Raw genomic sequence first — 25,913 nt, forward strand, 5'->3', positions numbered from 1 at the left:
GGCAGTGTATTTTTCATTACTCCTTCCTTTTACCAATTATGTAAGTGCCCGCTTCTCGCCACATGCATTAATTGTTATGGACAAGTTGTGATATTTTGAATAAATTGTGGTTCAGTACTGCCAGGGATGTCCCTGGTACTGCGCATAGACAGTTTGACGGTTACGTGTTTTGGTTTACGTCTGTACTGAACAGTAACATGCTGGTTTATGAATGGCAATTTAAACTACGACGAAGAATCGATATTATTGATACTATGATAGGTGCATATCGTACTATGAATATGATTGATTTCGTTTAACGGCGATAAGTCGGGCTACCGATATCTTTAGGGTATACATGTCAAGTGTTGCATCACATGGCTTTACGACATCAAGGCTACGACCTCATTCAGTCGGAACACTTCGGCCAATTCACAATAATCTTTGATGGAAAGCGAAGTTCTCCGAACAGACCTCATTATGCGGAATCGTTGTAACGTCGGTTTCGATTGGTGAATGAATGCAAGTAAACCAATCATTTTCTCCCTTTCTTCTGTCATGGGCTTGTTGACAAATTCAATGCGCACATGTCCGGTGAGAACCGCTTCTTCATGCATACTGGACATTGGTCACAATATGGCGATAATATTTGGACGGATAACAAGTCCACCATTATAAATACGATATATTGCGCCATGTCGAAATAGTGCTATATTCAGTGGATTGACAGAAGGTAAGTTTGCATGACCGACAGAGGTCATTGTTGCCGACATTCAGCATCTCTCGATCATTACTATTTCGAACCAATTATTTGCAGTTTTCTTGTTCTTGTTGTTTCTGTTTTCTCTGATCAGTCGAAGATTCACACTGTTGAACTTCTTGAGTTAAATCCTCGTATCAATAAAAGAAACAGACGATCGCATAGCAAATGAACCGTGTGACTGTTTGATGTTGGTTGTCATTGCACTACAGGTACTTGTAGACATGAATGTTGTTTTTCAAAAATCAAATATTATAAGTTAATAGAGAATATACCATTTTATAACGCCGCGATGCTAAATTTCAAAGCGCAGTAAAAACAACTAAAGCAAAACAAGGTAACTACGTGGGTTATTTTTAGCACTTTTGTTAATGAGCATATGGGCATTATAAAAATGAATAAACACGTTTCTGCAGAGCCTCCTGTGAGGAATCAACCCTTGGTCTCTGAGATAATAATCCATTGGAGGTGGGGAGGATCCTGGGTTGGGTCGGGGAGGGGAATTTGCCTGTTCTTAATAATCCCCTTTTGGATTCCTCCTTGGGGTTCATTTATATCAGACACTTGACGACGAGGGACATTGTTTAATGTTCGACATAAACGAGTGCTAAGGAGGAATCTCAAAAGAGATCACTGTTCTTATATGCTGGCAAATCAGTTTGTGACCTCAGAATAATTTTGAATGCAACATTTCATAAATGAATATGGACGGACCTGCATGAATTGATATAGGCATACAAAAATTTTAACAATGCTTGCCAGAAAGCAAAATATGATCAGTATATGTCTATCCTTGTTTCATAAACTGACAATTTTGACTTTGATCAAATCAATATTATGAAAACAATATATGATATCAAATTTATCAAAAGCAAGATATGCTACGATAATGAGTTATCAGATTTCCCAGTTGCTGCCCAGTCTGATTACTGAAATTGATAATTATCATTGCCCATGGTATAGATTGATATGGAAACTATCTGCAGTACATTGATATTTCTGTCTCCTCTTCAGAAATCAATACAGCAGATCATGTTTCGTAATGTTGATATAGTAGCACGGAATCTGTATCAAAATAGAATATAAAGCTTGCCAGTATTAGATTGGTGTAGACTTATCATAAAACTGTGTCTTCTCACACATCCAGTATCTATCAAATTATCAATGACATCATAATAAGTTGCTTGTGTTAACTAAACAAATTATCCTAGTATAAATATGATCAGTTTTTCTTTGGAAAGTAGTGTGAAAATCAATATGAGTTATTGATTATGTTCATCAATAATCAACTTCTAAAATGCAACCATTTTTTTTTTAAAATCAAAGGTTTCCCAGCCGTGAATTGATTGTGGAATTCCTGATTTTTTTCTTCATTTTAATTATTGGTTAATTGTACATGTCTCTGAAATCTTTCTCTAATGCAACAGATGAATATTGGTGAAAAACAAAAGAAATTTCACCTTTTTGTGATCTGAAATTAAGTCACATTTTTTGTGGGATTTGCCTATATTGAAAAATATCAAAATTCAAGTCACTAGTGAAAGTATACACTTGAACACAGAATAAAAGCATTAAATAACCTAGGAGTTGACATCTTGTTAATCCATCAGAAACATTTACATCAGATATCAACATAACCAATTCTAACATTTTGATACTCAAGGTCTTCTTGTGTCATATGAATACTTAATTTTGTGGCTCTGGACAGATTGGCCCTAGCTCTGAGGTCATATGATATATCACACTGAAGGTGACCAAGAAGAAAGAAGTATATATAGAACCACAGTTTGAGTAAGTGATGACTTAATTTTCATAAGTCTGGACAAGCAATAGGTGATACCTAAACAAATACAGGTAGTGTTCAGGAACATCAAACTAATGGTTTCCAATAGAGGAGCTGATGGAGCTCTTCACTTGACACCCCTAAGTAATGGCTACAAGTGTGAAATTGAAATTTCACTGCCTATAACTTGAGCTCTGTTTAAATTATAGAAGCTATGTTGTTTTAGTTTTTTTTATATAAAAAATGAATTCATAAATCATACCTATTCCATTCATCAATATACTGTTCTGTACTGGCATTTAATGGTAAAATCACATTTAGCTTCAAATAAAGACTCATCATCAAGGGAAACCTAGCTCATGGATGTTGGATCTTTTGTGGTAACGTACTTCAGCTGTCAATTGTGGTCTTTTTATGGAAACTCATACAAAATTTACATGTCATGGATTTTAACACTGAATTATGCAATGTGTATCGATAGACTGGTGCATTGTAGAATTGTATCTTTACCAGGGAAAATGTACATCTTAAAACTTCACATTGAGAGAAAAATTGTTTCAGATTATGGAAGGGTTATTTTAGAATTTTAATGATGGAACTCATATTTAGTTTAAAATTTTGTTTTCAGCAGACTGACCCAGTGAAATTTTGCTAGTCATTAAAAACAATGCAGAAACAGCAATTTTTGTAGGATTTTTTTTCAAGTGAGTTCAGAACAACAATTTCAAAATTTTGATGAGTGCAAATACTAAGAGATGTAGTGGGTTTCTTAAAATCTGTTTAAGTCCCAAAATCTGTTTAAGTCCCACAGGAAAAGTGTGAGTTCACACCAGGAATGCTCCTTCTACATTTTATTCCCACCAGAATTGGAAATCGAGAACACAACAGACTTTTCTACATCAGGTGCTTATCTGTTTTTTCCCTACTACAAACCAACCTGAACTCTTTCCACCAAGCTGTATGATAAGCCCAATGATTTTCATTTGTTTCCCTATTGTAAATATTCTGTTTCTTGATAACAAAATTTCTGTATCTCAACCTATGGTGTTTACATATATTGAGTTGATTTGGTATTCATCTCACGGGCCTGGCCAGGATGTGTTCAATGTTGTTGGTTCTGTTGATGTATACCTCATTCTCATTTGAAAATTTGATAATTACTTGGATTTACATGGCAAGTGTTGTTGGTGAATTGGAATACATTTACCCTTTCAGAACACCTGGTCTTTCCCTTGTACTTTTTCAGAAGTCTGGATGTAAATCTTTTTTATGTTCATATTTTTGCCCTAGTTTTTTTTAATTTGAGTTTAAATTGATGGTTATATCAACAAAATGTACTTATTAAATCCACAATGACGAGAAAAAAATTATGATCTACATCATAGGGTCAGAGGAGTGGGGCTCGTTAAGAGAAAATATCATCATATTGCTTAGACAATTGTCTTATTTATCAGGAAAAGATGAAGTTAAAATAGTACTTAAGAAAAATGACAAAAAAAATGAGAATTGTAAGACTACAGAATCAACATCCACATTTGTATTAGCTATAATTATGTAGGTACTGCACTACTGGTAGGATACAAGTATGTATATTTGCCTTGAGTTGTAAGGTGAGGTATTAGCAACCAATATTGCTTCCTGTTATGAGTTCGATTAAAACATGATGATTCACTTAGAGAAAAAAAATGAAACATAAACTGACTGATGATGATACAAAATTGACTGTTTTTCCTTATTATCTGTCTTAAAGTTTTGCACCTGTTGCTATACATATACCTTGCACATATAAGTACCTTATATCTGATTTCAATATATCGGACATATTTAGCCTGGAGCTCAAAGTATTCTATCCCAACCCATGGGTCATATAGTCTTTGTATATGGATAGGATGTGACGGTGTGTCATATTTAGATATCAGTGGCTTAGATCTTTGCCAACAGGAAACTGAATATAGAACAAGCAATGAGAAATATCTATCTTTGTCTGAAGGACCAGTGAGATTATGCTATATACCGCAGCATCCATTGTCCATCGTCCGTCAGTCAACTTTTCTCCTAAAAATCACTAATGGTCATAAATAAATGAGAGGATTTTGAGTAAATTAGGTCAAAAGCATTTTTGGGGAAGAAGAGTATAGTTTGTGTAAAAATTGTAAGTCTTTGCACTAAAGGGTCTAAGGAGTGGGGCTCAAAAGGGGGCATTTTAAAATCTAACTTCTCCTGTAGGAATAATTGGAGATTATCCAAGTTTTGGCTGAAGCATTTTTTGATGAAGGGGAGTAAATTTTGTATAAACAGTGAGTATTGGTCCCTCTTGGGCAGCAGTGGCAGGGCCAAATTTAGAAAATAGAGCAACTTCTACTCCTCCTTTAGGAATCATTGGATTTGGGGCAAATTTTGGTCTGAAGCAATTTTTGGTAACAGGGAATTAGCTGATCTGAAGCATTCTTCGTTGAAGGTTTTTCCTGACTCTCTGGGGACAGAAGGAAGGGGCCCAAGAAAGAAATCTTTATATAAGTTCCTTATTCTTTTGATTGAATGAAAAAAAAAAAAAAAAACCCAGGTGAGTGATACAGGCCCTAGGACCTCTTGTTTAATGACTTAATCATGTCATATCTGATTGTATCCAAAATTTTTATTCTCAGGTTCAGGTTGGCTTTGGATGTCACCATGTTAAAAACAAATACCTCCGTCACACCAGATTTGGATTTAGTATACAAGAAATGGGAACAGCGCACCCCAACTACACCAAATCCTAAACCAAGAGAGGTAACTGGACAGCTGACAAACCGAATTTTGAGTGAGGGAAGACAACGCTGGAGAGAAAAGTTTGGTGATAGTGTACGACCAGTACGTCACAGAAAAGTTCGAGAGAGGAGGAGAGCGGCACCAACTCCTACAGATTCTGTAAGTTTTTAAGATACTGTGCATCATCTTACAGCCATAACCCAGATCAGCTCTTAGCTTGCTAGGTTATTTATGGCTTGGACCAAATTTTACAAAATTTTGAAAAAGAAAAAATGTAAAAATATTACAAGACATCATGTTTAAAATGATAATATGGAACTATTTCATGTAGATATTATTGTGCTTCTTTTCTGTTTGGAAGAAAAATTATATTATCTACACTGTTCAATTTATCTCCCTTCGTCCATACTTTCTAAGTTTCTTATACATTAGTTATATTGTGATAAGGTTTTAATTCTAAGACATAACTAAAAAGATATTAAAATTCAGTTATTCTATGGAGGATATTAGTATTGCATAGATGATCATATATATTTGAAAGGGTAACTGATTTCCAACATAATTCTAAAAACGAAAGTTTGTATTTTAGTATCATTTTCTGTAGGCCTTACCACCATTGACTTCCAAGATTGAGTTTTATCAAATAGACATTTGAAATACTTTTCATTTTTGATGGAAAATTATATATATGATAAAAAATAAATTAATTGAAGAGTTTGTGAAAACTTAAATACGAAAGAAAACAGACTAATGTAGAGTTAGCTTTTCATGATAATTTCTATTGGTAAGCTTAAACTTAGTTCATAAGCATGGACAAGAAAATGATCATGGATGTTGTGTAAAGAAATAAAATGCAGTCTGCAAACTACATAGATGTGAACAAAGAAGTCTTTAGATTATGTCATGAAACTGTGCTTATAAAGGTTAGTAATCAATTTTATATAAGTGACTGATCTGATTATGTGTTCATGTTTTATCAATGCTTAAAGCCCTAATTATGAATTTACAGTATATCATGAAAAGCATGTTTAAAAGCTTAGACAGCTAATAGGCCTTTTTGATTTTTTCTAACATTATGTTATATCTATCTTGAAAATTGTGTATACTTTATACATTCTTGTGATAATTTTACAATCAAGGATTGATCAACTGGTTTTCTGTTGAAATGAAAACTATTGTGCAATTATTTGTTGATTGTATCTGGAAAATAAAGGTGTATTTTGTTTATATTTTTACTCAGAAATGAACTTGTTTATATTTCTTCTAGGATTTTGATGCAATAAGTAATACATACAGATATAATTGGATGGAGTCATGAAAAACACAGCTCCTAGTTGCTAGGGTGTGAATTAGACCTCTAGCTTGAATTATTCTTTTTTCTGGTTTTCACCTCCACTAATACTGATGATTGTGGTGAGGCTATAGTGAAAATTTTGTCTCTAGCCAGATACTCTGCCACTAGACTAAAGAGAAATCCCCTCTAGCTAAGGCTAGAAAACTGACCATGTCTGCCTTCAATTCTAGTATCAGTAGGACTCATCAGTTTAAAACATACACTTTGTATTTGAGACCTTATAATGTACAGTATGAACTGATAAAATGTTATTGGTCACTTTTGTGTAAAAGAATTTAAAAGAATGAAAAAAAAACAGCATTTAATTTGGATAAACAAACAAGTAATTGATGAGTTGTTAGCTAGTTATGATAACTGATCATTGATGTTGAAATCTCCATGAACACCACAAAATATGCAAAACTTCAGTGGCTTATAGTCATGCACTACACTGTAAAAGGTGCAGATTTCAGTCACACTTGACTGCACATGATCAGTTATTACCTCTCTAATTACACTCACCGACTATAATGATTATATCAAGATCTTGTCATGACTGTTTATCTTGAACCTTTATATAATATGTATATAATCACCGTGACCAATTACTCATGATTATATGCCATTCCATATTGATATATCACTTCCTTTCTTTGAATACATCATACACTACATCAATGAGTGTCCTTGAAATTTTGATTTTTTTCCTTGTAAAGATTCTGTGTCTGTAATTCTCCTATACCAATTTCAATGAATGTTTGCTGGAACCTTCAGTGGTCAAAGATGCACCAAAGTAGACAATCATATTGTCCTTTCACCTAAGAAATTTGGAAGGGCAGTGCTAAACACTGTCAGATGGCATGAGTTTCAACAATTTCATTCCAGACCTAAATTTGCAGGAAACAAATGCTTTTTATCGATGGAAGGGTTCTTAAAGGTGCTTTATCAAAATTGTTCCTTTCATGACCTCAGAGCTCCATGTTTGTCCTTAGGGTGGGGGTGAAGTTTTCAGTAGTATGTTTATGTAGAAAAGTGATAATTTAGAGCGCAGCTTGTTCAACTTTCATTGGAAATAATTTTACTTCATTTAGAATTATTTGTATGGAATGGAAGTTTAATGGATGAGCAAAAAGAGATCAAATTGACTTGAATTTAAAAATTCCTCTCACAACCCAGCTAAGATAGAATCCAATACCTTTCATGAATGCGAAAGATCTTAGACTTAGCACTAGAATTATGAATTTTATACCTCAGAGTTTCACATTTTCTCCTCAAAAGAAGGGGAAGACTGCAAATTACCTTCTTGTGCTATATTTCAAATCAGAACATTCTATTTTTGAGCATAATTTGTTTGCTTACCATTTGAAAGAATTCAAATTCAATTACTAGTATGATATGAACTTATGGTACTGAATGTTACCCAGAGGTCTCAGATGGGTGGTGTCAAAATGGGTCAATTTTACATAATTAAAATAAAAGCTTATCAAGATAAAGACATGGTAGATTTCAAGAGTTCATAATGGCAGGATCTCTTCAGATGTTTGACATATTGTGCTTCCCATGTCTCAAGTGTCTGGCATTGCCCCTGAGGATTGACTGAATTTGACAAATTGATATAAGAAAATGACAGGGTTGGACATAATTGTAACATTTCCATCAGGAATAAATCAAACTTGGTTACAATTATTAGCTTTGGATGATACTCTAATGTTAGCTACATTTGCATTACATGTACAATGGAGTTCAGGTCATTCTGAATTAACTGTTTTTACAACAAATTCAACAGCTTTTATAGAACTCGGATGATTCTAGAGGCCCCTAGGCCTCTTGTTGCAATGGAAACATTGTGTACCTCTAGAATCAATATTGATGTAATGTTTGGTGAAATTACTGTTAAGATTGGCTGGAAAAGATGGTTGATTTTTTATACAATATTGTCTGTATTGACATGTCTGCTAGGCACAGTCTCTGTAGAATTGATCATGTATTGTCGAGTAGAGTGCCCTTAAGATATATAAGACCTATGGCCAGTTTCATTTATCAGAACTTTGTTAAAATAGTCCATTTAAACACCCTTTCAGGAGAAATTGAGATGGAGACATGTAGTCTTAAGTCTTGCTGAGAGTCTAACAAATAATTCTCTTTGTCCATTATTTGACATTACTAGGTCACAAACTATTGAAAACTTGATGAAAATAATAACCTCATTAGTGACCTTTTTATTAAAGAAGAACTTGTCAGAAATGAATATTTCTCTTTCATCATTATTTGTAACAGCTGTACAGTTAAAAAATACTGTATCTCTTTTAAACATATGAATGTTATTTGATAGTTTTTACAGACTGTTAACATGCACAGGGCATTTAGTAGCCCCATGAGTGTGAGTTTTGGCTCTTTGAATTGTAAGGAAATGTCTTAATTCAAATATATTTTGATCCCCTCTAATTTATGATGAAATTTCCAAGTTGCTAATTACGTTATGCTCTTTTACATCTAGAAATAGTTAAATCATTTGAATGTTACACAAATATCAATATATTGATTATTGTCTCTGCCTCAGGTGGCAAAGTCATCAAATTCAATTTGCTCTATGAAGCACGATAATTGATAATGTTATTGGTGTTTTGAATATTTGAGAAACATTACCCTGGATGCTACCATTATTGCTTTCTTAGATATCTAAAATGTGTTTCAAATTTCCTCCAGCTTTTATTGCCTTTGCTTGAAAATAAACCCATCCATACTGTTTCATGTTCCTATAATTAGACGACCCCTAGCTTTGAGACAAGTGCCCTGTAATCAACCTGTCCATGACTTTGAGACAAGTTTCATGTAATCAACTTGTCCGTGACTTTGAGACAAATGTCCTGTAATCAACCTGACCCTGACTTTGAGACAAATGTCCTGTAATCAACCTGACCCTGACTTTGAGACAAATGTGCTGTAATCCACCTGACCCTGACTTTAAAACAAGTGTCTTGTAATCAACCTGACCCTGACTTTGAGACAAATTTCCTGTAATCAACCTGACCCTGACTTTAAAACAAGTGTCTTGTAATCAACCTGACCCTGACTTTGAGACAAATTTCCTGTGATCAACCTGACCCTGACTTTAAGACAAGTTTCCTGTAATCAACCTGACCCTGACTTTGAGACAAGTGTCCTGTAATCAACCTGACCCTGACTTTGAGACAAGTGTCCTGTAATCAACCTGATCCCAACTTTGAGACAAATGTCTTGTAATCAACCTGACCCTGACTTTGAGACAAATGTGCTGTAATCCACCTGACCCTGACTTTAAAACAAGTGTCTTGTAATCAACCTGACCCTGACTTTGAGACAAGTTTCCTGTGATCAACCTGACCCAGACTTTGAGACAAGTGTCCTGTAATCAACCTGACCCTGACTTTGAGACAAGTGTCCTGTAATCAACCTGACCCTGACTTTGAGACAAGTGTCCTGTAATCAACCTGATCCCAACTTTGAGACAAATGTCTTGTAATCAACCTGACCCTGACTTTGAGACAAATGTGCTGTAATCCACCTGACCCTGACTTTGAGACAAGTGTCCTGTAATCAACCTGACCCTGACTTTGAGACAAGTTTCCTGTGATCAACCTGACCCAGACTTTGAGACAAGTGTCCTGTAATCAACCTGATCCCAACTTTGAGACAAGTGTCCTGTAATCAACCTGACCCTGACTTTGAGACAAATGTGCTGTAATCCACCTGACCCTGACTTTAAAACAAGTGTCTTGTAATCAACCTGACCCTGACTTTGAGACAAATTTCCTGTAATCAACCTGACCCCGACTTTAAAACAAGTGTCTTGTAATCAACCTGACCCTGACTTTGAGACAAGTTTCCTGTGATCAACCTGACCCAGACTTTAAGACAAGTTTCCTGTAATCAACCTGACCCTGACTTTGAGACAAGTGTCCTGTAATCAACCTGACCCCAACTTTGAGACAAATGCCCCGTAATCAACCTGACCCGAACTTTGAGACAAATGTCCTGTAATCAACCTGACCCTGACTTTGAGACAAGTTTCCTGTGATCAACCTGACCCCAATTTTGAGACAAATGGCCCGTAATCAACCTGTCCCAGACATTGAGACAAATGTCCTGTAATCAACCTGATCCCAATTTTGAGACAAATGTCCCGTTATCAACCTGTCCAAGACTTTGAGACAAATGCCCTGTAATCAACCTGTCCCAAACTTTTGAGTCATATATTCTGTAATAAACTACCCATAATGAAGTGAGATGCTTTGTAATAAGCCCATTCCTAACTTTGTGTCATATATTGTGTAGTAAGGTCACCACTGATTGTGTCAAATATCCTGAAGTAAGCTTGCCACTAATTTTGAGCCAAATGTCCTGTAGTTAGTCTGCCACTGACTTTTGTGTCAAGTGTTATTAGCCTACCCTTCTCTAAAGAATTATAGGTAATTTTCTTGGGTAGTACTTTATGATTTTGAATTCTTTGATCTACAGATTGCCTCCAGAGTGATAGCCCAATTTAAGAGCACACCAATTGTGACAGCAGATTCACTCAGAGTTGTCCGCCCTTTCATGGGTCAGTGCTGTGCTTGTCTCCCAGATAGCAAGGTTTGTGTTTAAGTAGTAGTAAATAAACATTAAAAATATTATCAGTTTTTTTTAAGATATCTCATTTTGATATTTTTTGATAAAATTCAGTATTTTTTGAAAGAGCACCTTGATTTTCATACTGTAATCTGCCATGACTATATGTATAAATCAAGTTTAAAAAGGTGTTGATGATTAAAATCAAAACAATTTTTTTTGCTCTTTCCCCAAAACCTAACCATATTCAATCTATGAATGGGGTCTACTAAGTCACTAAAAATCAGTTCGGGTCATGGAGCCTGTGTTGTAAAACATGGTAATGGTTACAGCTTTGGTGGAAAGTCTTAAACAACAACCAGATTTTAGCTTTTCTTTGCTCCCTTCTCTCTTTTGGTTGAAGTTGGGAATTTTGCCTGGAGGGTCACTTTTTTTGTCTTTTACAAGGTTATGTTAAATAGTTGCATACAAACATTTTCACATTTGAAATTTTTGTTTGTTTTCATAGATTGATCTGATATCGAGTACCACGGCCAGCCAGGGTATCAGGGACATTCTCAATGTAAAGACAGAACTAAGGTACTATGATGGGAAACGTATGTCACTTGAAAGTGTCAGAGGGTTATGAAATTTCTCCAGTGTTAGAATAGTTAATGCTGATATATTTTACCTTCGAAGGCAAGAAGAAAATTGTCATGGTTATCTGAGTTGATCAATATATATACTGTATCATTGATATATTATCTTTTTTAGTATATTTTAAATCAAAGTTAATATAGGTATAATATGAAACTGAACATACTAACATACTGTCTTTTAAAACTTATAGCTCTAAATTCTCATAAAATAGTCGATGAATTTGATATTTAATAATATATTCTTGGGGCTTAATTATCATGGTTTTTTTCCCCAAAAAATAGTATTTTGTTGTCACTTGATTTCGTGGATGATATAGTTCAATAATTCTAGTTACTAAAGTTCATAGACATTGAATTCATACATTACAAGTACTGAAGCTATACCAATATAAATCCCTCAGAGAAATTAATGACTGTACAGTAGTATCCATACAACATTGTAAAAATTATCAATGGTTCTGTTTTTTACTCTTTTGGATGATGGAATAAAACCACTAAAAAGACACTTTTAAAATAGAAATTGATGAATAATACAATTGTCTATTTCATAACTTCCATTTAAAAAAACATTCCTTTCACATGAAGCTTTTTGTATAAGCATGAAAATTTGACCCATCGTTAAAAAAAATTCTTTACAATGAACACAAGTGCAAAAATCAGAGGGATTTCTGATTTCACATCTCAAGTTTAAGTGAAAAGGGTGACAATTTTTGCAGCTTTTTTTCTCTCCATCAAAAAAAATTGCTGTCCAGATTGGTGATATGAAGTTGAAATAAAAACAATGATTTAACTTGGTCTTTTACACATGTAATTTATTAAATGGTATAGCTTATAGTAAACAGGTGATGTTTTACATTGAAGTCTTGCTGTTACTTAACAAACATTGAATTACTTTTTTGAGAGGATGATATGCTTGGCCCATATTCTGCAATTATTTGACTGCTAAATATAATGAAAATTAGATACGATCATATGCATGTGTTATGTAGGGGGTAGTCTTTGTAGTGAGGTGGTCAGTAAAGGGAGATGGTCATAAAAGAGAGATAGCCATTAAAAGAGGGGTAGACACTGTAGAAAGATGGCCATTATAGAGTGGTTCACAATAGAGAGAGGTCAATAAAGAGAGATGATTACTAGAGAAGGTTGACACTGTATAGAGATGGTCACTATAGAGAGGTAGACACTATATAGAGATGGTGACTAAAAGAGAAATGGTTATTTAAGCAAAATGATCATTATAGAGATGGTCACTATAGAGAGGTAGACACTTTATAGAGAAGGTCACTAAAAGAGAAATGGTTATTTAAGCAAAGTGATCATTATAGAGATAGTCACTATAGAGAGATAGACACTTTATAGAGAAGGTAACTAAAAGAGAAATGGTTATTTAATCAAAGTGATCATTATAGAGATGGTCACTATAGAGAGGTAGACAGTATGTATATGGTAACTATAGAGAGGTAAACAGTATATAGAGATGGTCATTATAGAGAGGTAGACACTTTATAGAGAAGGTCACTAAAAAAAGCAAAGTGATCATTATAGAAATATGATTACTATAAAGAGATAGCTATAGACACTAAATAGAGATGGAAACTATACAGAGATGGTCACTATGGAGAGAAGGTCATTAAAGAGAGGTAGTGACTCTAGAGAGAGTGTCATTATAGGGTGGAGGACAATTTAGAATGGTGGTCACTATAGAGAGACAGTCGTTATAGAGTGGTAGACACTGTAAAATGGTGGTCACTATAGAGAGATGGTCATTATAAAGTGGTAGACACTGTAAAATGGTGGTCACTATAGAGAGACAGTCGTTATAGAGTGGTAGACACTGTAAGATGGTGGTCACTATAGAGAGATGGTCATTATAAAGTGGTAGACACTGTAAAATGGTGGTCACTATAGAGAGACAGTCGTTATAGAGTGGTAGACACTGTAAAATGGTGGTCACTATAGAGAGATGGTCACTATAGAGTGGTAGACACTGTAAAATGGTGGCCACTATAGAGATGTATATACTATGAAGAAATGGTCATATAAGATGGATTGTCATTAAAGAGTTTTTTTTTACTATAGACAGGTAGACATTATATAGAGATGATTACTATGCAGATGGTCATTAAAGAGAGGTAGTCACTATAGAGAGATGGTCATTATGGTGTGGTAGACATTATAGAAAGGTGTTCACATTAGCAATATGACATAGGTGGCTGCTATAAATAGGATGTCATTATCAACAAGTGGTACATATAGACAATTCAGACATGTATTGGACAAGAAGAGGACATATTACAGACACAGTATATAGTGATAAAGCATCACTGAGAATGACTTGACAGTTGATAAGATCTTAAATGATTTATTATGGTACTGTAGGTCTGGTGGCTTCCTGGAGACTTCATTTGACCAGCTAGTGTACAGTCTGAGGAGAAAGACCATACACAAGTATCCTGATGTATCACTGTCTGTCCTTACCTGTAACAGGTATTTAACCATTCCTTAGGGTAAAATTTGTACTCATTTATTTCCTACAAAAGGGACACTAAAATAGTTCTTAGAAATCATAATTTACCATGTTTAATTGGCAGTAAGCCCATGTCTTGGAAATAAGCCAATTCATAACTATTGCTTTTTTCAGTAGAAATAAGAATAAATGATTTATTTAAGGATATTTAACCATATAGAAAGCACTCTTCATTTGGTCTTGGTAGCCGAAAGTCCCTGAAAACCTAAGGATATATAAAGACTGTGTTCACAATAGTAGACCAGCATTGAAATATCTGCTGCTTTAAGCCAAGTCCTTCCTGGTTACAATATTTTGATATGGAGCAAGCTAGCCCAAAGTCCTCTCACTAACACTACTTATTATTGTTTTACATTTACATTTTTATCGTATGGTGGATGTCATTTCTGCAATGTGTATGTAAGGGTGGCCAATCAGAATTAAAAAAGTGGTAACAGTGTGGTTTTTGTCTTTCAGGGTTAAAGAAGCTGTGCTTCAGCATTCTGAAGAGGGTGTGTATCTACGATATTCAAAGCTGATCTGATACTTTCATGCTTTTATAATTCATGTTTTAGATTTTAAAATATTTAATTTCAAAATCTCTCCATCCAATTCTGATTTACTGGAGCTAAAGGTTAAGGAAGAATTTTTACTGCACAACTTTGATTTATTATACTTATAGGGTCAAATGACACCAAATTTTTTATAGTTATATGACACCAAAACTTTCTATAAATAGTAACATTGATGTTGAAGTTGGATATATGTATAGTTCATTATTAGCAGATGATGTTGTGGGAAAGGTACAGTCAGGAGATGTTGTGGCCAAGGACCTGCTTAGTGGAATGCAGGCAAAAATCTCCAATAGACTTCTACGGTAGGTTAGCCACACTCATATCCTTGTACTGTTAATTCATCATTTAACAAAAATTAAAAAAAAAACTGGAAAGTATATCAATAAAATATATAGAATCTGTGATCTGGAGTAATTTTTTAAGATTTTTGGCCGGGTTGCACATAGTGCAAATCCAGGTTACAGTATGGTGAATGTCGGGCGGGCGGGCAGGTGGGTGGGTAAAAGGGGTACCAGTTTTGTAGTATCAACTCCTCCTAGAGTTTTTGATGTAGAAGCTTGAAATTTTGTAGGATGTTTATATATATGTTGAAGATGTGCACCTATTAATTTAGGATTTATTCCGGACCTTTTTTATTGATTTTCCGAGCTTTGGAACTTAGACATTTTCAACAGTCTGGCATGGGAAATCCAAGATGGCAGCCTTTGCCTCTCATTGGTTGAGATGTTGTTTTGAGTGTGATAGCCTCTCATTGGCTGAAATGTTGTTTTGAGAATGATATATAACATTGCACTCATCCCGCAACCTGGCAAATTGTGGCTTTGCCCCATTTTTCAACTTTTGAAATATGTTCTTGCCAATAACGAAACACAATGTCACACACTTACCAATTACTGTATAAGAAAATACTTTTCTAACCTACAGGTTGGCTGGCTGGTTCCTGCTGAAGTTCCTCTCTTACTTCCTACATGGTGTCCAGATCCACAAAGGACAGCTCGAGATGGTGCAGAAAGCTGTCGCGGTACTTAACACCTTTTAATTTGCTGCCAAAATATCTTACCTAAATTTCTTCTCTTAAATATTGAAAATAGAAAAATCATCATTCATATAAAATATTCTTGAAAGTGAGATTAAGTGAAAAATGTTCAGTTAAATTTGAAAGTAAAAAAATCTTGCGCAAAAGGCTACTGAGTGGAAGCTCTGAAGGGGCATTTACTGGTATCAAGCTCTTCATTTAGATTACAGACCTTGTGAAATTTACGTATATGCCATCTTAAATCTGTTCAACGTATAGGGGTGGGCATATTACTTAACAAGGCTTCAGAAATAAAATGCATTCATGTTTCTGTTTCATTGAGAATAAATGTGATGATCTGCATTCCCCTACATTGGGGCGGCTTATAAGTGGACAAGTGTTTATCAATACATTTGTTAAGAAGAGAGGAAACACTTGGTGATATACGTTTCTCAATTACTGGACATGGCATTTTCCTTTAATAAACTATATTACATAACAGCATTTCTGTTTTTTTAGAGAGGAACCCCGGTGATCTACATTCCTCTGCACAGGAGTCATCTTGACTACATACTGGTGACCTTTGTACTCTGGAACTACAGCATCAAGGCCCCCTACATCGCTGCTGGCGACAATCTCAGGATGCCAATATTCAGGTGTGTACAACCTATATTTCCTCATTAATTATTAATTCTTAGACTAATTCTGCACATGATTTAGGTGTTTTGGAAAGTAGGTGTTTGTTTTTATGTGTATGAGAACACTATTTCTTGTTTCACATGAATGAGTCACTATTTCTGTGTTTCACATAAATTAGTGACTATTTCTGTGTTTCACACAAAAACAAGTTTATGAAGTATCTTTATTTCACATGCCTAAGAATCTGTTTCTCCTGTTTCAGCTCCCTCATCACAGGACTTGGAGGTTTTTTCATCAGACGTAAACTGGACAAGAAGATCGGTAGAAAAGACAAGGTGTATCGAGCAGTACTTCACTCTGTAAGTTTGTGTGGACTTTTCCTTTAGGTCATTTGATAAGTAAAAAATTAACTACCCAGACAGTGTGACTTAATAATGCAGATACTTTATTGTTAGTAGCTACTTATTTCTCTGACTCATTCTTATTACTTGTTGTTGAGTTATTATAAAACTTAAATGAAGTATTGAATTGCTTCACAGTACATGCAGGAGTTGCTGAAGAGAGGCGAGGCACTGGAATTCTTCATAGAAGGTGGACGCTCCCGAACAGGAAAGGCATGTCAGCCGAAAGGGGGGCTGGTATCTGTTGTTGTAGATGCACAGCTTAACGGTATGTAACTTTATCATGTAAGTTTGTGAAAGAAATTATGATTTTATGATAAAATATGTCTTATTCAATTTTGATCTGGGTATTAAGATCTGCCTGTAAAAATTAAGACACTGTAGCCTGCTCTATATCCTATGATTGATATGTCAATTTATGCTGCATTAAGTTCATGCAAGGTCTTATGGTCACCTATATTGCCTTTTCAGTAGAATCCCCTTCAAGTATTCTTAACATGGTGTGGGTAGTACTAGAATGTCTGCTTCAGTTCTGCACTATCACAAGAAGGCTTACTCAAACATACCATAACCTCCCAAAAAACACCTACTCACCTACAGTGTATGCCTCACATACACTGACAGGCAGACAAACTTTTAACATGGTGAAGTAGGTATGTTATGCCTTGCTGTTTCAGATGTGATGGAGGATGCTTACATTGTACCTATAAGTATTAACTATGAAAAGATTCTGGATGGAAACTTTAATCGAGAGCAGATGGTGAGTGATGAAATAGGTGTGAAGATTGTAAGTAAAAATAGGAGAGCGAAAAAAAAAGGTAAAAATATGCAAAACACAGGTATACTTTTTGCAATCCAAATGTGTTAAGGGTCTGTGAAAATTTCATAGAGTGCAAGTAGTCACCACTTTGTTGTTTGTGTGTCCATCTGTCCCTTTGTGTTCAGAGCATAATTTTACCAACAGCTTAGCAAGGATCATGAATCGTAGGGTCATTGGTCATTATAAGGCAATGTGCAGTGTACCAAATTCAGGGCCTGCGACCCCAGTTATGGTTGTAAAAATTTTGTGTCCGGAGCATAACTTTGCTTTCATTTGATTTAGGATAATGAAATTTAGCGTCATACATAAGAGCAGGTACACTTTACCTAATTGAGGGCCTGAAACCCCTGATTTACAGAATTATTGCCCTTTAGTGTCCAATGAAGTAGTTTTTGAGTAGCATTCATCTCTTTCTCTGATAATCATGTGTAGAGATATTCTCAAAGGTTTTAGAATATTCAGTGCCATGTTGATTAGAAATGAGGGATCTTTTTTAAATGTATTGGCTTTCAACGATTATAAACATTCAAAACATTAACATACAATGACACACAAAACTGCTAGAACAATTTTGCATTACTTTGTTGTATTTATTCAAAAGAAGCAAGTGGCATGAATGACTTTTGCCTGGGTTGTTTTCCCATCAAGCAGTAAAGTGATTTATGTTTCAGGGCCTACCGAAGGTAAAGGAGACGTTTATTGGCACCATCAAGGCTATATGGCGGGTCTTCTGTAGTGACTTTGGTAGTGTAAGAGTGGAGTTCTGCCAGCCTTTCTCCCTCAAGGTAACACGGTTACATTTTTAATGTAGAGATAATCATTGAAATTTGAAGAAGTTGACTAAACTTTTCTATTTTCCTTACCATATGTATCCAGGATTAAGCTTATGTCTGGTTATAAGTCCATCCATATCTGTTGTTGTGCAACAGATTTTCCCAAAAATGCAATTTTATTGATTAGCACTAAACCCTAAGGACTTCAGTTCTTCTTCTCAAGTCGTTAACAACAGGATGAATCACAGCAATGCAGACTGATTCATGTCTATGACTGTTTTTTTTAAATGTTCTGAATGTTTGAATGTTTTGAAAGCTGTTGAGAAAATTATTGAATGTCAATTTATATTACGTTGACTTTTAAAGAAGTAGTTTGTCATATGTACATTTCATGTTGATATTTTGTATCCTTGTTTTAAGAGTAATACACCCTCTGACATTTTCTTTTCTTCCTGTTTCAGGAATACCTTGTAAAGATCCAGCCTCCACAGCCCTCCCCTCCTAATAGTGGTAGTGACTTGTCTGGGCAGGACAGTCCTCCAGAGTCTCCCCCTCCTATCCACAAGGCCGGCAGTGTTAGCTCACTGTTTGGGACAGACATTATGGTGGAAGATCAGCGCCATGCCATCAAACAGTTGTCAGAACATATTGTACACAGTAAGTCTTTCTCCTACACACGATATCTCTGTAACCAGCAAACCTTGAAACTGATTTGGTGGCAAACACTTAAAGCTTTGCTAGAAATATTTCAATACAGACTTATCTCAAATTTGACAATAACAAGCAAAAATCCTCGACATAAGTATAACAATTTCGTCTTCTTGAAAGGAAGTACAGATGATTTATATTGTGACTTGTATCAAAAGTTTGACCAGGCTGCATTTCCTACATTTTAAACCAAGATTTATTCCGTATGCTGTGAGGGTATGTCAAGTATGAGATTAGGCATTTCTGAATAAAATACAGCTGACAACAAGGGATCGGCTTATTATTGAGCATGTCCTTATCACAGGTAGTACATAATAAAGTGAAGGTAAGACAACATAATCATGAGTATTTATATTGACAGCTTGCGTCCACGCCACCCCAGTGATGTGTACCAATATGGTGGCTTTTCTTCTCCTCACAAAACACAGGGAGGTGAGTACAAAATTAATGAAATCTACATTTATATTTGAGGAATGAATTTTTTTTTATCTTCTTAAGTGTATTGAAAATTGAAAATGAGTGATACCATGCAGCTTGAATCTTTGTGATGAAATAACTGCATCAGTTCTCATGTTAATATATATTGTGTATACTGAAATTTGTTTGCAGATTTCTCTATCACAAAATTTGATGTTATGATCAGTGAAAAACCTAAGAAATGTGACATTTAATCTTGATATTACCCAATATGACGTCCATCGTAGTAGTTACTAAATTAAATCACAAACTTCAGGTTGCGTCAAAAATCATCTATTCTAACATATTGCGAAGGAAAGTAATATTCTAAAGGGTCTTCAATTCAGCAATTACTGTAAGTTTTTATGTTCATTTAGATTCTCTAGAAAAAATAAGGGTTTATTGGTGTACTAGCTTGCTTTTAATATTTTTTTGTGTGAAGGGTAAGGGTTTTATGTTCTACATGTTCAAATTTATTACAAATTCTGTAACTACAGGGCACAACCATGAAGCAACTGATACAGGACTTTGATTGGCTGATGCATGAAATGAAGAGTCGTAACCGTGATGTGGCATTTATAGGAAGTTCCAGCCAGGTCACTTATTATGCCTGCGCTCTTTTGGGATCCAGTTTGATTAAAATGTAATTAAGACTCTATTTCTGATTTAGAGATATTTTTTATATCTAATTGTGAAAGAAAGAATGCACTGTTTAATATCTATAAACCCTACATAAGCTACTGTCTAGAAAGATTTTCAGAATTCATACAGATACTGTAGTGTCTTGTTAATCCAGTCACACAATATAGTTAATTTGTTTGTCCAGCTTTTCTGCATCACAACCAACTGACAGTGATTCACTTTTGTGAACAAGACAGTAAATATGCTTTTCAAACAACTGTAGATTCTTTTTAAGGAGAACTTAGTTGTGATACTGAAATAATCCTTTTTTTTTGTATGATTTTTATTAATCTAATAATGAATACTATTATGCCAATGTAATAGTGAATTAGAAAAATAATATGAACTTTTGGAAAATTTTTACTTTTCATCTCCTCATTTTCGTGGGGATTATATTTTGATTTTGTGAGTACTCGACACCCACAAATCCATTAGTACATGAGCTGTTTAAACTGTTTAAAGATGTTCATTGACCTATATTTATTCACAAAATCAAATGTCTACACAATAGTGATATTTTGACAGAAATCCAGAAAATTGAGTCCCACTTGAAATATATGATTTTACAGTTTACAATCAGGTTTATCAGTAAATGATGTAATTATTTTGTGTGCAGATCCAGCTCCAATGAAGGTGAAGACCAAGTGATACCAACATTAAGTCTACCTACAGTGTTTGAGTTGAGTTACTACAGCAACACACTGGTGTCTGCCTATTTACTGGAGAGTGTGTTGGGTAAGAATGCACCATTGCCTGTTATTATCAAGTAAAACTATACACCAAGCCCATTTTATCCCTTTGATATGGATGGGGGCTAAGTGTTATATTGTTGGCCATATCCATCATATAACATTTTTATCCATCCTGAATCATAGTCTTTAGAATTCTTGAATTTCATGGACAATTTTTATGCAAGTTGGTGATAATATCTTAGATAAGGCTTTCAGAATCATGTTAGAATAGTTGATACTATTTATGGACAAATTAACTAATTGATATAGACGGGGAAGCATTCATTCATTATTATTTTTTATATTAATGATTTAGAGTTCAGGAATTTTTCAATCTAAAAATTAATACAGGTTGGGGCCAATACAGCAATCTATTTCTAGTTTGAAGGAGAGGTTTTACCCCAGTTTTCAATAGAAAAAATTAAATATGGTCGCCCTTTGTTATTTCGAAGTCACTAGGAATGCTGGAAAACTTCAAGTTATCCAAGTATTCAATCTAAGTGAGATTGAATGTTTGGTGAAAAGTTCGGCTGGGACAGAATTAAACAGGGTCTTCGAGTGATACAAGTTTGAGATAACCAGGTTTGATTGTACAAGAAAGCCATCAATATAGACAGGCATTCTAAGTGAAAAACATTTTCTGGGAATCAGATTTTATATTGATAAAAAAATGGTGTAAAGACAGGTTTAATAGTAGTGATTGGATGTTTATTGGTCACCTTAGTGCTTATATACCACTTTTACCAGTTGTGTGATATACCATCTGTGATTATTTATCTGTAAGATTACCTATCTTTTCCAGTTTGTTCTGTGATATACCACTGTGATATTGGATTGTTTGTACCGAGCCAATCACAAACTGCTGATGTGATGTCTGCCTCCACCGATGATATCCTGGACACAGCCTCGGAGATATGTAAACTGCTCAGATATGAATTCATATGTATTCCGGTATGTCAACTCGAAAAGTAAAATACATATCCTTTATATAAAATACGTCCATAATTATTTGCAGGAGAGATACTATTTTTTTAATTTATTTTCTGATTCAACTGGTTCAGTACAATTTTAATTTTGAAATAGATTAGAGATGATGACTTTCAGCCTTTCGTCTGATTTTGGCTTTGTCAAAATCAGAGTATAAGGCAAACTTTCAATGTTTCCCTTGAAAATAACTTTTAGAATTTGAGTTTCAGCCCACTTAACTTTTAATCTGTGACAGAACATAAAATTTATCTTATGCATACTCTCTGACTTGGATTAAAATACTAGAGCAATTTTCTTGTAATTTTTATATGGTATGATTTTGCTCCTGCAGCCGTGTGACAAACTTGAAGAAACACTTCTTGAAACTCTACATCATCTGATCTCTCGTGAACTCTTCAAATACCGGGACCAACAGGTAGTCTTTTGTTCTAATGTTACATGGTTGCATTTTTCCTCGGATAAGCCTGGGGAGGCTACACATATCTTCTGACACTAGATACTGCAGAAGATATGATCACGTTTGCTTTCTGAACCCTGGAACATGTCATGGGAAAATTGAAGGCACAAGCAAAGTAATTTCTTGGGTTCCAGAGAAAAAAGAATGACCTGTCACAGGCTGATATGCTTGTTTTGAAGATTACCAAGGAGCAACACATAACTTCAAACCATTACATTGCACAGTTATGTGACCCTGATATTCGTTTGATGTACATCAAAGAATTGTACTAGTCTTTTTGTCTTGTCCACAAGGTGTCACACATGGGACCTTTAATTTTGCCATGACACGTTCCAGGGGTGCAGAGAACGAAAGTGATTGTAATCCCTGGAGTATCAAGGCTGATCTCCTGACTGAAAGTAGGAAGGGAGGCTTAAAACAATATAGAAATATATTGTTTGCTTGCATATAAAGAAAATACAATTTAAGATATGGGTTGGTTTATTGTCAGACATGGACTTATTGCCAAATGAATATATTTATTGATTTAACTATGCAGAATTTTGATACAGTCTGTGACGGTGAAATGATTTGATGTGGGTCATACTTCTTCAAAAGTGCAAGTGTGTTGATACAGGCATTATTCATGGTGACACCACTCTCATAACTGGCAAAATTCCAAATTGCAGTCCAACTCTCTCTGGATACATTTTCCCTGTTCTGTATATATTATATATATATATATATATATATATAAATCATTTTTTTCATTTTATTTGATAATTTTATTAATCAGTGCTTTGTGGAATTTCAGACAGGTTCAAACCTTGACCTTGTCAATGCTCGTATGTCAAAGCAGTTTGCTGAAGTGGGCTGGGAGGACGAAGAGTTGGATGGAGAAATATTCCAGGAGCAGTTTATTAAGGTACAGATGAAGTAAAATTTCTTTCTTGTGTGATACATGACCAGAGTTTATGTAAGTCTTTGAGACAGGATTATATCTGTTCTATGTTATTCATATTTATACCCACCACTTCCTAATGAGGGGTGTAAAGTAATCATTTTGTGTGCATCCATTATCACCTTGTGTAGAGGATATCTCATTAACTCCTGAACAGATTTGGTTCATATTCACACTGAAGTATCATTCAATGTATGGATTCTATGTTATATAATGCCTGTATCAAATTAAATGAATTCTTCCTGATGTCCAATTTCGTTATTAATTCTATAATTCTTAAGTTGCCATTTTCCTTTCCATATTTCTGTTTGATCAGTCCTTCATCAGACTTTGGACTCTTAACTTGTTACAGTACTCTCCCTTGTGTAGTCAGGTGTTTAATATATGACTTTACTTAACGTACAGGCTAACATGGAGAGGCGGGACTGTGTAGAGAACATGGTATTCCTTCACCACATACTAGCACCATTCCTCGAATCATACCTCTTGACTGCCCGCCAAATCAACACAAACCTCAAAACAGAGATGCCAGGTAAAATCAAACCTATGCCTTCATCATTTTTTTGTCTGTTTGCTCTCAATATTGCATATTATTTTCCCTGTTTATTCATTTATAAATCCTATTTATGGTTGTTGTAGTTGATGCGCTGAAGTTTGGGGTTTGTTGATTTGTTGAATTTGTAAGGTTTTGTTGAACCTTGAACAGTCAGGGTCATTGGCCGCGATCTCCTTGTAGTAGCAGCTGGTTGCTAGCTAAATGAACAACAAGTAGGAGATCCGCCACATGCCATCCAGAGCTATAAGGGTAAAGTGTCTTGCCAAGAGACACAATTGCAAAAGCATCATATGAGCCATGATATCAGTTTTTCTGGGAAACACAAAATGCTACAAGTAAGGATCATGCCATACACTTTACCACAGGTCAAATTGTCTGTTGCTCTACCAGCTGAGCTAGTGTAGCCCAAAGGTTTAGAGTTCAGGGTTGTTAACTATAATCAGGATGTTCATCTTTTCACCTGTAGATAGAAAGTTTGCAGATGGAAAATTTTCGAGGTACTTTAACTCATTAAACCAATTTTCATCAAAGAAGGTTGCAATCATGATATGTACCTAAGGCTGTGCATGTAAGATTTTTATTTCATTTTGATGAATTTTAAAATGATGATGTCCAATATATGTATTCCGTGTCTTCTCAGGTAATATTGATTTCTCTTTCTATGAAACATGATGACCACAACGAGATCCTTTAATTGTTGTGCATGTGAAATAAATATTTTCATTATTTCCAGGATTTTCTTTCATGGAATTTTTCTCCATGAGTAGGGGATATTTTTATCAGTGTAGAGTTAAAATTCCTGTAATTATGCATCATAATGTTGTTTTGACAGAGGATGATTTCCTGCATAATGTACATGCTTGGGCAAAGACCAGAGTAGAGAAAGGAATCGCTGGTTATGGTAAGATTTTGATAGAGGAGTTTTATCAGATTTAGGCACTTTTAATTAATGGACATTGTTCTGGTATGAGAAAGAATCTGGACTGTATCTTTGCAATCAAATCTGATTTCAAATTTAATTTTTATGTGATTTTTTCCCCCATTTTTTAAGAAATCAAAAATAGATATGTTCCTTGAAAATAAATATTGTTTCAATTTTGGATTCCAGCTGAGAGTGCTGCTTTTGAATCTATAAAGAATGCCTTGAAAGCATACCAGGACGTTAAGGTAATAGACTGCTACTATGCTGGCAATATTCGGATGGTGGAGGTCAGAGATCACTTTGAAGTTCAGGACAAAGTCAATAATTACATTGGCTTATTGGAGAGTCTACAGGAGTGAATATGCATCACAAAGTGTGGGTTTACAGGTTTTACCTTGAGTGAAAGAATATATGCAGCTGATGAGGTTTCAAGGGATCAAGTCAAAGAGCAAAGGATCTTTGTGGAAAGAATATATATCTATTTAATTAGAGAAACAAGTTTTAAGGATACTTATAGAACAAATGTAAAAGAATACACGTAGATGATCAGTTGTTCGAAGATCCTTGGAGAAAAGATAACACCTGTTATTCAACAGTTTGAAATACTTCTATGTGATAATACTCGTGACAAACTTCCAAACCAGAGAGAAGAAGATTGCAGTTTTGCATGAAAGTGCTCTTGGGATGAGACATCACCAATATATTGTGCTTAATCCAGTTTTTGTGTGAATGTGTTGCAAGAAAATGTTTTCTTGCATGAAAACTGAAAACATGTACACACATTTAAGTGTTTGTGATATGTGTAAGAATTATATCTAGCTGTGTTAGGATCAGAGACACTGAAGCTTAATCTCACCAATGTTGCCAAGCACATAAACAAAAATATTCTCTTCCGCTGCTTAGCGGTGTCTAAAAGGG

The 25,913-nt window shown here is 34.8% G+C and overlaps 1 protein-coding gene across 1 annotated transcript; it reads left to right on the forward strand.

Moving 5' to 3' along the window:
* The first annotated feature begins 655 nt into the window (after positions 1 to 655).
* On the forward strand, positions 656 to 25,913 carry LOC132552407 (glycerol-3-phosphate acyltransferase 1, mitochondrial-like). The gene is made up of 23 exons (XM_060216575.1): positions 656 to 712; positions 5,168 to 5,429; positions 11,101 to 11,214; positions 11,699 to 11,769; positions 14,208 to 14,315; positions 14,812 to 14,846; positions 15,121 to 15,211; positions 15,834 to 15,930; positions 16,444 to 16,580; positions 16,826 to 16,922; positions 17,103 to 17,232; positions 17,642 to 17,724; positions 18,456 to 18,569; positions 19,019 to 19,214; positions 19,627 to 19,697; positions 20,219 to 20,364; positions 21,019 to 21,137; positions 21,936 to 22,084; positions 22,452 to 22,535; positions 23,371 to 23,481; positions 23,923 to 24,049; positions 24,906 to 24,974; positions 25,182 to 25,913. Exons 2-23 carry the CDS (start codon positions 5,193 to 5,195, stop codon positions 25,352 to 25,354), a joined length of 2,559 nt encoding a protein of 852 aa, XP_060072558.1. The 5' UTR covers positions 656 to 712; positions 5,168 to 5,192; the 3' UTR covers positions 25,355 to 25,913.

This window comes from Ylistrum balloti, unplaced genomic scaffold (assembly GCF_031769215.1).
Source record: "Ylistrum balloti isolate Yb309-2 unplaced genomic scaffold, AGI_CSIRO_Ybal_v1 Utg370246, whole genome shotgun sequence".
Lineage (NCBI taxonomy): Eukaryota > Metazoa > Mollusca > Bivalvia > Pectinida > Pectinidae > Ylistrum > Ylistrum balloti.

Excerpts from the sequence above, each read along its gene's own strand:
- LOC132552407 (XM_060216575.1), top strand. The coding sequence starts at position 5,193 with ATGTTAAAAACAAATACCTCCGTCACACCAGATTTGGATTTAGTATAC. Across the intron at positions 18,570-19,018 it reads GCCAGCCTTTCTCCCTCAAG|GAATACCTTGTAAAGATCCA; the intron begins GTAACACGGTTA and ends TTCCTGTTTCAG. Across the intron at positions 19,698-20,218 it reads TCCTCACAAAACACAGGGAG|GGCACAACCATGAAGCAACT; the intron begins GTGAGTACAAAA and ends CTGTAACTACAG.